At 45.0% G+C, this 11,077-nt stretch overlaps 1 protein-coding gene across 2 annotated transcripts; it reads right to left on the reverse strand.

Moving 5' to 3' along the window:
• Positions 1-2,212: 2,212 nt before the first annotated feature.
• On the reverse strand, positions 2,213-10,238 carry LMOD2 (leiomodin 2). Of its 2 annotated transcripts, none has more exons than XM_027101307.1 (3): positions 9,814-10,238; positions 3,408-4,745; positions 2,213-2,886 (listed from the first exon to the last, which is right to left on the reverse strand). In XM_027101307.1, the coding sequence occupies exons 1-3, from the start codon at positions 10,084-10,086 to the stop codon at positions 2,860-2,862; spliced, it is 1,638 nt and encodes a 545-aa protein (XP_026957108.1). In that variant the 5' UTR covers positions 10,087-10,238; the 3' UTR covers positions 2,213-2,859. The 2 variants fall into 2 exon arrangements, with proteins under 2 accessions (XP_026957108.1, XP_026957109.1); XM_027101308.1 differs by having other exon boundaries at positions 2,860-2,886; positions 3,408-4,738; positions 9,810-10,086.
• Positions 10,239-11,077: the final 839 nt, after the last annotated feature.

Genomic DNA, 11,077 nt, shown 5'->3' on the forward strand with positions numbered 1-11,077 from the left:
TTCTTACCTCAGTTCTTTGTCTTTTACATCCGCTATTTGACGACTGATGGAGACAAACCCCCACCTTCCAAACCTCAGAGAAACAAAGAAAAGACAGTGTGAACTTGTCTGGAAATGAAGTAGTTAAGAGGTCTTTTCAAGAATGTATCGATTTACCCCAGTCTTCCGTGCCTCTCCATACTGGCCACTGCAGTCTGTTATGACCTCTTCCCTCTCACTCACTTGGAGCAACTACATCAGGGCAGGGATTAAATCACTGAGTTATTGAATACCTCTGGCAGCAGGGCTCAAGAAGCAGGGTGAGACTCGGCATCCTGGCCCTGTTTCAATCAGGATGAGGCGTACTTTAAGAGATTAATGTGCAGATATAAATCATGGTCTAAACGCTTCATCTGGTCTTGGACAGCCTCTCTCCCAGTGAGCTGAACGCTCTTTAGAGACGATGAACTAACTGGCCTTCACACCAGCTCTGTGAGTTTGCAGGAAGGATGAACTAAGGATCCCTGTTCTGTGCTGAGGAGTCATGACACCTTGCCTGAATACCTTGCTGTATTCTGAAATCACATTCGAGAAATGCTTTTCCTGAATGAAAAACGTGCCAACTTAGTGCCTGACCATACCATACTTGTCTTATTAGGGGCTTTCTCATATTTTGTTTTGTGGGTTGACTGTAAGGATATCCTTATTTACATTTTGTGAAGTGCCTCGTAAGTGCACGCTGCTCTCTCCTGAAGCCCAAAAATTTCCAGCAAAGCAGTCTTTTAAAATGTGAAGGAGATGGGCTTCCCTGGTGGCACAGTGGTTGGGAGTCCGCCTACATGATCTACGTGGTTTTATCAAAGGACCCTTTTATCAGCAACCATTTGCCCCTCTGCCTCATCATGATGGAGCTGAAAGCTGTTGGCGTTCAGAAGAGCCCCGTCCTCATGCACACACAAAGGTCAGGGGAAAGGAAGGTCAGTCTTGACTTTCTGTCCTAAATTCACTACACACACACACACACACACACACACACACACACACACACCATACACACCCATGCACACCTTTTAAAAACCTACATTTTAGCTTTTATTTCTTTGTGCAACAATAAGGAACATGATTGTAAACACTAGTGGAAAGGGGTAAAGTAGTGAAGTCACTACTAAGGGAAACTGAAATCCCCACTGTTATTCTAAGAACAGGGAGCCTTCGTGGGGTGGGACGTTTGAGCCCCGATGCAAGCAGAGACGGGCAGCGATGCAGAAGGAGCATGGGCTTCTGAAACACCCAGGCTCCCAGGCAACCCCAGCCCCCCTGAGCCTGGGTTTCCTCATGGACTAACTGGGGAGAGCACCTTTTAATGTTGCTGTGAAAACTACACAACTTAGTTCTGAAAATGTCAGTCACTCCCTACACAAAGTCAGGAAACAGTTATTAAACGGGTGGCCCAGGGAGCTCGCCAGGACCACTGTCATACTCTGTAGGACACAAGGGAAACATCGCTAATCATAGATAATACAAAGGACTTCAGAGGAGATTTATAGCTTTCATAAATTGGAGAGGAACGCTAGGGTGGAATGAAGGGAATCTCTGATAGGTCTTTCTCTAACTGAATTCAGATCTTTCTTGAGTGAGAGGGAGGGGGGGTAGAATGACTGCAGATACATGTACCCTTGTCCCTGGATGTGTGTGGTGGACTCTGACATCATCACTATGTATTCAGAGCACAAAAAGGCTGAGACGCATTAAACTAAAGCTCATCCAGGGAGAGCTTAAAGGAGACTTGAAGGTGAACCTTTAGCATCAGCCTCAAGATAGCTCTGAATTCAGGGGAGCCCCTATCTTCCAGACGTTCCCTTAGCACTTAGTTCCTCTCTACCAAGAGATTTTTTTTTTTTTTCCTTTCTTTTTTTTTTTTTTTTTTTAGGTACGCGGGCCTCTCACTGTTGTGGCCTCTCCCGTTGCGGAGCACAGGCTCCGGACGCGCAGGCTCAGCGGCCATGGCTCACGGGCTCAGTCGCTCTGCGGCATGTGGGATCCTCCCGGACCGGGGCACGAACCCGTGTCCCCTGCATTGGCAGGCGGACTCTCAACCACTGCGCCAGCAGGGAAGCCCTACCAAGAGATTTCTAACTTTCAACTGTTTTTTTTTTTTTTTTTTCTTCCAGAAATAGTTGGTTTTAATTATAAATGATTGAATGACTTCTGGGTACCTATCAGCCTTATGCAAATATGGGAGTGTCAGCTGCCATCCTGGGTCCAACATCCATGCATCTAAGATGATAATGGTCACTTTGGGGTCATTTCCCAAGCTTTTATCTCACTACCAAAAAGACTTTTAAGAAGGTTCTTGACTCCAGACCTTTAGAGAGAGCTCTGATCAGATTTTCTTAGACATGAGAAAACAAAGGCAAATGCTAAGGACCCAAACCTTTTGGGGGGGCTGAGAATGTAATATTTTTAATATTTAGCAAGGTTACAAACACACCTGACAGATGTGAATATCAATTTACAAAAAAAAATTAGTTTGTTTAAAAAAAAACCGAAAAACTTCAATCCAAATTTATTGGGATTACAAAAATAACAGCACATTTCATTAACTCATTACAGCTCAGAATTACCAACACAGCCAGAGCATGTTTAAATAAACTGCTCCTTGCCAATACAAATCTCATGACATAAAAAAGAAGTTTATTTTCATATTTACAGAAGAAACATGGTGATAGTTTCTTCAAATTCTCTTTGGAATTAATGGGTGAGGCTACTTTTAAAGTCAGAGAACATTTCAAATTAAAGAAGGTATTTTAGAAACATCTCACAATGCATTTTATCTAATACCACTGAATAATTCTGCATCCTCTTCTAAAGATCGGGTTTTTATCGCAGAGCTTCTGGAACTTCCACCTACAAAAATAGGGGATTTTCTTTCAATAAAAACAGTACAAATGATAAAGTGAAAAAAATATCTGTAGAGTATGTCTTTAGCAGTATTCTCCAGGAAGAACTCAGATATAGATTATTGCCCATTGGTACTCAAATTTTATATTATAAAGTAGGTTTTAAATCACTTGCAACTCTGTGGTAAAATTTTTGACAAGTGATGAATCTGTTCTGGAATGTAGATGATAATGCCCTGATTTTCTTATTAAGGAAATCGGGATTTTTTTTAGATTGAAGTATCTTAAGATGAGCCTGGCCCTTAAAAGACTGAGATGCCAAGAAGGTGGACCAGGCACATCTCTCAAATGGAAATGTGCTATCTGGTGACCTGCTTCTGAAGCTCCAAATTTGGTAGCCTGCTCTGGCATACTTAAACATTTAAAATATTGATTAAGTATTTGAGAGGCGACTTTGGTACCCTTGTGCGGTGGAGGCCGGCTCCTTTACGAGGTCTGAGCCCCAGGGTCTGCCCTCGGGTTACTTACGCGCCTTAGCTGTCTCATGCTGCTGCCCCGAATAGCTTCCATGAGATTCTCATGAGCTGATCTCTGTGGGGTAGAAGGTCGGGAAGTGTCTTCCATTTTCTTCTCCTGCACTGACCTCAGGGAATTTCTAATTTCCTTTAGGCTACTGTTTGGCTGTTTCTTAGCCTTTTTCCCTTTTTTCTTTTTCTGTCCATTTTGTAAGGCCCGCTGGGCACTCTCCTGCTGTTTGATGACTTCTGCGATGTTCCGTGTGATGAGCTTCTTCTCTGGGGGCGGAGGGGGTGGCGGTGGAGGAGGGGGGGGCGGCAGCCTTTGGGGAGGAAGAGGGGGCGGCGGAGGGGGCGGGGCCACCGGCGATGGAGGACGGCTCCTCACGCTTTGGACTTGCCTGGGGAGTTTGGGGGATGAGCGGGGAGAGTGCCTGGGGGATGCGTGAGGTGAAGAGCCGGGCGTCCCTCTTCGCCAGACTTTGGTCCTAAGGTTGGCTCCCCCATCGTACCCCTCCTGCTGCTTTTGCTCCTGCATCCGCTTCTGCCGCTGTTTATCCATGTTTCTGGTCAAGAGGCTGGTCATGCTCATTCTTGGTCCTGGGAGCTCGAAATGGTAACCCAGCCTCAGCAGCGTGGTGTTCTCCCTCAGCAGCTTGACGATCTCCATCTCCACCTGGCTGCCCATGATGTGCCTTTGGTTGTGGAAGCGCAGCTCGGTGAGCACGGTGTTGTGCTGCAGAGCCCTCATGATGGCCAGGATGCCCTTGCCCGTGATGAAGTTGGACTCGATGTTGACGCTGGTGATGTGGCGGTTGACTTGCAGCATTTCCGCAATGGCGGTGGCCACGCTGTCGTCGGCGTGCGTGTTGGCCAGACTGAAGGTCTTCACCACCGTGTTGGCCTTGAGGGCCTCCGCGAAACGGATGAGGGTCTGCGACGTGATGTTCTCGATATTGTTCAGATTAACTTCCGTGGTGTCAGGGTCGTTGTTTTTCATCTTTTCCAGAGCATCCTCGATCACCGTAGGGTTTCCACAGGGGTGGATGGCAGCCGGGGACTCTGTGTTCCTTCCGCTGTGGCCGTTGGTCAGATGTATGTTTTCAATTTGGCTTTTAAATGTCTCTGGCCTCGAGTTGTCAGAATTGACACTACCATAATGTACAGATCCATTCATCCCTTTCTCATTTTCAATTGTTCTTTCCTCTCCTTCGCGGTCCTCTTCCTCCTCATCCTCGTCCTCGTCCTCATCCTCGGCCTCCTCTTCCGTATACACCTCTTCAGAAACCTCACTGTTACTTTCAGTAAAGATAAGCTCTTCCTCACTCTCCTCTTTGTCTTCTTCTGCAACCTAAAGAGCATGGTATCCTCATTAAGTTTGTCATTTCTAAGCACATTTTTAAAATTTACGAAAGTAACACATGGTTTTGCAATACATACATGGATCAAATCATCATGTTGTCCACCTAAAACTCATACAATGTGATATGTCAGTTACATCTCAATAAACTTTTTAAAAAGTAACACACAGCAAGTAACACGGAAGTATATAAGACAAAAAAGTTCATCTCCACCTTCTGAGCTCTCTAGTTTGGGTGACCAAGGTTAATATTTCCTTGCATAGCCCAACAGCTTTTTCTACAAACGTTTCTTTTGTTTTCTGCAAAATAAATATGCAGAATTCAGTTTATTGAATAAAAGTTTGCTATCATCTTACCAGTTGGAACAGATGTGTTGGAACTTCTGCTCTGGAAAGCCCTTGATAAAGTTTTTATTCTCTTGACTACCTCTTCTGAACTACTTGACTCCTAGTCTATTACAGTTTAGCAAATTCAACTGTCACTTAGGGAATCACCCCTCTGTCCTTCCTCATTTCTCCATCCCAAACATACGAGTGACAACGAAAATATACAACAGGTGCATGGGTTCCCTTTCTCAATGTTCAAAAATTCTTCCCCCAATTTGCCTCCTATAGCCTATGTGACAGGAGCCCAGAGCCCTCTGCCCTGTCCTGTCTCAGTGTAGACAGAGGCGGGGCATGTCCCTCTGGGGTAGAGCCTGGCACAGGGACTCAGAGACTCCACAGCGCCTGAAAGCTGAGGCTGTCTCTGTCCTTTCTCTGGGGAAAGAAGCCGAGGGGGCAGGGCTGCTTGTTCAGGGCAGCAGCAGGTCAAAACCCAGCTTTCTGCAGAAACTCAATCAGGTCACCCTTTTCAGCAAATCAGCTTGAAATCTCGCGTTATCACAGGGTTAAATGAGACAGGACTGCAGGAGACATGAGATGGGAAAGATAATCGCCCTTGGCACCAGCTAGATTCCAACCATAATGTGGAACAGCAGAGAACAGTAGAAAATCTTGAAGCAAGCCACTGCCTCAGCCTGATGGTCTTAAATTAGTTACCAGGTGTTAATTCTGAAAGACTTTCAGGCAAACACAATTTCATTCCATCTTTGTCTTTCCTGTTTACAAGACTCTTTGTACTGAGAAGCTCAGGTGACCCCATCTCTCTTTTTCTTGCTACCTTTTCTGATAAAATAAAAATCTCGAACTTGCTGACAGAGTCCGATTTTCTCTAATGCGATCTTTTTAGTCCGTTATTTTCTCTAAAGTCCTGAGTTGCTTTCCTGTCCCCAAAGCCTTGATTCTTCCCTCCACACTGGAAATGTTTTTGACTCCAGGCCGAGGCGTATGGAATGAGCTTTGGAAAACACTGTGCTGGTCTCCAGGTTTGCTTGCCCAGTTGCTATCACAAAATAGCCTCCAGTTATCCACTTGCTTGGAGTGGCAGGCACCACGCGATGGCCTGGGGAAGGGGCCGCTCCTCGGTTGCCTCCTCCAGTCTTGAGTTTTTACTCACTTATTCAGGAGGAGGAGGGAGAGTGATACAGTGTGTGTGTGTGTGTGCGTGTGCGTGTGCGTGTGTGTGTGTGTTGTAAGTATATGTTTTTAGCTGTTTCAGTATTTGGAAGAAAGGGACCTGTCACAAAATTCAAGGTATACTGCCTGTCATACCACCATTAAATTATAAACTCTAGTTTTTAAAAGAACTTTAGGCTTTATCTGCAAGAGATGTTTTCCCCTTAAATGTATCTGGAGAGGTCATATGCGAAACTGTTATCCAGCAATGAGTTGTCCTGTAACATCTAAATGACATTTCCTCCAGAAATGTCTCTGACACCTCCTTAAATTATCCTTGTGACGTGTTCCCACAGTGTTGTACTTCCTCCAATAAAGTACCTATTTAATGATTTGTCATTTTTCTCAAAAGACTGCTTGTGGGGTAAGGAGAAGGATCATGTCTGTTTTGTTCACCTTGCACGGCGCTCAGCACGTAGTAGGGACTCAATAACATTTGTTAACGGAATGGCTCTAAATTGACATTGGTTTTAACAGCCGCTGAGAGAAGGGACAAGGCCTAGGAGAAAACTACTGATGGGGCTGGGGTTGGGGGAAGGTGACCGACCGTCCTGGTTTACCCAGGACTGAAAGGTATCCCAGGAAGCAGCATTTTTAGTTCTAAAATCTAGATAGTCCCAGACAATCTGAGATGGTTAGTCATCCTGGGTGGGGGACATCTAAGAGAAGAACAGCAGAAGGGAGAAAGGTGTCTGGAGGGGGAGGAAGGAGGATATAAAAACAATCATTGCCTAGTCTCAAAATTATTCTGGCATTTGTACTGACTGCACTGTTCCAGATCACCTATCTGCCACTGCTCTGTAGTTAACCCAGATCCTTGCAGGAATATAGGGGTGGGAAGATGGAGGGGGGGGCATGAGGTGCTGGGGGGCGATGTTGGTACACTTAGGGCATAGATTAGGCAAAAAGAAGAGGGTGTCTAACCATTTCTCCTCATTACCTCCCTGGCACCATTACATGAAAAAGGAGGCTTGGTTCCGTTCTGGTTCTGGTTCTACGCATAAAGAGCGGGTTGATCTTAGACAAATCACTAAACCTCTGTGGAGAGGAGTCTCAAAGAAACTGCAGTAGAGTTGAGCGGTTCTTGAACCAGTGTGTGTCACATAACCAGGTTATGTGAGGCCACAGTGCTGGGCCCCATTCCCAGAGCTGCTCATTCAGCAGGTCTGGGGGAGCCCTAGAATTAGGAGTTCTGAGAAGATCCCAGGTGATGCTGATATACCCACATCCTGAGAATCACAGTCTTTGTGCCAACAGAACTTGGTTTGAATTTCAGCTAGACGCTGTTTATCTCAAATGAGTTTCTTCACCTCTCCTAGTCTCAGTTCTCATGTCCAGAAGGTAAGAATTCAGTGAAATAAAATGAATGTACTCATTGGCACCTATGCCTGAAGCCCGGCAGACACTCAAGCTAGGGGAGCTACACCTCTGGGTCGGCAAGGCCCCTTGGAGCTGTTTAATGCAGGATAAGTTTGTGTGAGTCCAGCTGGGCAGAGGCTGTCATTCCCTAGGGGTTGAACAGGATTTTCATAAGCGTTTACAGAGCCAGGAGGAGCCTAATAATTGTCTCCTTCTCATGGTCCGTACCGGGCTGCTCTTCACTTACGCTGCCGTCCCCCTCCCCCTCCTACCCACCAGTCAGCTGCTTTGAGCTTTTTCCTGGAGTGAAAATGGATGGACACCCTCCACTGGCAAGCTTCTGCTCAGCGCTCCTTGTGACTCCAGAGACAACTAGCCAGCAGGGAAAGGGTAGCGGGAGAAAAGTTAACTAGCTGAGAAAGGAATCAAAGTTCATCAACATAAAGCCTCTCTAATTGAGCTGATAAGCTATTGGCAGGGATCAGGGATCAGCAAAACCTTTGGCAGGAGCTAGTGGGTTTCATCAACAGCTGACAACAGGCTTTGCCCTTTGTTTTCCACTGATCTCAAGACATTATGCCATTAAAATGCCTTTGCTTGGTCATTGCTCCAATGGCTATCTGTCCTGGACATTATGAGGCAATTTTAATCTTTTTATTAAGGAACATCTTTAAGAACTGTTAGGAAAATGTCATACTTATATTTGATCAGATTTTGGACACACATTTCCACATCAGAAAAAAAAAGAAAAAAAAGACCTCTGAAAATCATGGTTGTGGAAGAACTGACCAACCCCAATCCTGGCCCATCATGTGTATCCTTCCTTCTCACCACCACCCCACTCCTTCAGCCCCTCATTGCAGGCGGCCACCGTGGCCTTGGCAGCTCCTGGCCTGATCCCAGTGGCCCTTCCTGCGATGATTGACATGGACAAGACTCACACATATCTTGCTAAAAATGTGGCCAACACACCCTATCATCAAGATCATCTAACAGCGCCTAGATTAGTACCATGGAAGTCTCGCCATTGGCTTTGGGCCATTTTGATTTGAGATGATTCCAGTGGAGCACAGAGGTATTAAACTGTTGCTCCTGACCAGTGTTCTTCCACAAATTCAGGAATTTGTTATTTTGACATTCTTATTGTCATTACTACAATATTTTCCCAGAGCCTAGTTTTTTGAACTTCCTTCTGTGAATGATTCATTTGGCAAATTCAAAGTAACTGTTTACGGGTCAGAGAACAAGAGCTTACTAAGTCTGACCTCTAATATAAGCACATTTCCTGGCCTTAGAATCACCATTATAAAATAGAACAGAATCTTAGAGATCATCTACGCAGGCATGCTTAACTTGGGTCCTTAGGTGGGTTTCAGGATGTGTGTCATCATTTTGAAATTCTATGTAAAATTTGTGTATGTTTACACAAGCACACGTTCATTTTCTTTAGAAGGTCCATAAGTTATCAAAATCTCAAAAGGGTGTTTGATTCACAAAAGAAACACTGGATCCAATGTCCTCCATCGACAGATGGGAAAAAGAACCCTGCAGAAGCGACTATCTGTTTAAGATCTTAAAAGTTAGGCACAGAGCAGGGAGTAGAAATAAGGTCCCCTGACTCTCTGCCCCATATACTTCTCACCACCCCACACTTCCTGTTGTTGGAAAAAAAAGAATTATTTTTACTACAGTCACCATCACAGTCCAAGCAACCAGAGTACACCCTTTCGTCTTTATAGAAGAGAATAAATTTAGTTAACCACTATCTATACACACACACACATATCTATACACATATATAAATACATCTACATTTCTATTATGTCGCATCCCCAACTTATAACTCAAATTAGACTTACGTTTGGCAAAATATTTAAACCCATGCTTTGCTTGTGAATTTTTTTCTTCTTGAAGATCCCATCCTTGTCAATCATGGGACCCCAACTAAGAATTTTACATATAATCCATTGGGTGGCCATAAAAGTTAGATGACTATTTCAGCCTGAGAAGATTTTCAATAGCAGCTACAAGTGGGTTATAAGAAAAGAAAAGTGAGGAGGGCTGAAAAGTTAGAAAAAACAGCTTCCTGGGTTCGGGGTAGGGCCGTGGGAGCAGCCAAAGAAAAAAAAATCTGAGAGCCTACCTTTCCACACTCCCCCAGCCTCTCCTGCTCCAAGAGTTTCTGGGACTCCTTTTCCCAGTAGGCCATCAGTGCCTCTCTGCTGAATGTCCCCGTGGGTGTTTTCTCGGTCAGGCTCTTTTGCCTCATCCCCACGGGAAGGCTGCGATCAGGTTCAATATCTTCCAGCTCCCTCTCTAGCTCCTTCAGCTCCTCGGCTGTCAGGGAAGCCAGGAGTTCATCCTCATCGATGGATTCGTATTTGCTAAGTCCTCTCCTGTAGCCGAAGGTAGACATGGTCCCTGCTCTGTCAGACCCACAAGGAGCTTGGAGCACGAGGCATTCAAGGCAGCCAGCAGCAGGCAGGGGAAACAAGTGGGTAGGCTGGTTAGCAACTGGTGCCTGGAGTGCCTGCGATAGCCTTTTAAGAGTGGTGGTACAGGCTGTGACAATGCAGAGAGGGGTGAAGACATAGGCTGTTTTAAGCATCAGACGTCAGCTAGACATTTGAACACAAAGAATGTCACATCGATGGAGGTCTCGGAACCAGTGGGGATTATTCACATACTGGCCAGGGACATATTTAGCTGAGCCTGATAGCTCATGAGGACAGGCAGACAGTGCTTCAGATAGGGAGTAGCCCAGTTCTTGCTTTGTATTCAGACAACAAGGGGGTAACATTTATTTTGAAAATGCCTCGCTACCACCACCACTGTCATAGAAAGATTCTTTCCTTATAATCTCCCAGGATAAGAAATGACTGCACATCCCTCTAGTTATTCTGGTTCTCCTAAAAACATATTGTGGGTGGCGTTGATGGGAACAGAAGGCTATAATAATATAGCACTTTCCTATTTACCTTGCATTTTGCAGTTTGCAAAGCACTTGAATGTAATTTTCCTGATCATAAGTCCTGTGAGATGACTTACATTATCCTCCTTTACAGATTTTGGCAACTGAGGCTCTGAGAAATTAAGTGAAAAAGTTGGACAGCTAGAAGGAGAGATGTAGCTCTCTCCTCTGCACAAAATGGCTTCCTTCTTCTCACCCTTGAATATTAGTAAACAACTAGATTTGCAACTAAAACTCCAAAAAGACAAATAATAATACTGGGTGTGATTTATTAAGGACTGACACCGTGCCAGCCTAGTGCTGAGCACTTTATACATTTTATCTCATTTAATCCCACAGTCCTGGAAGGTGTACACTATTACCCATATTTTACTAGTACAGATTCAGAGAGGTTAAGTAACTAGCTCATGACCACAGAGCTAAGAAGTGGTGGAGC

Source organism: Aethalodelphis obliquidens, unplaced genomic scaffold (assembly GCF_003676395.1).
Source record: "Aethalodelphis obliquidens isolate GAN/ISIS:26980383/991018 unplaced genomic scaffold, ASM367639v1 scaffold5, whole genome shotgun sequence".
In the NCBI taxonomy this organism is placed as follows: Eukaryota; Metazoa; Chordata; class Mammalia; order Artiodactyla; family Delphinidae; genus Aethalodelphis; species Aethalodelphis obliquidens.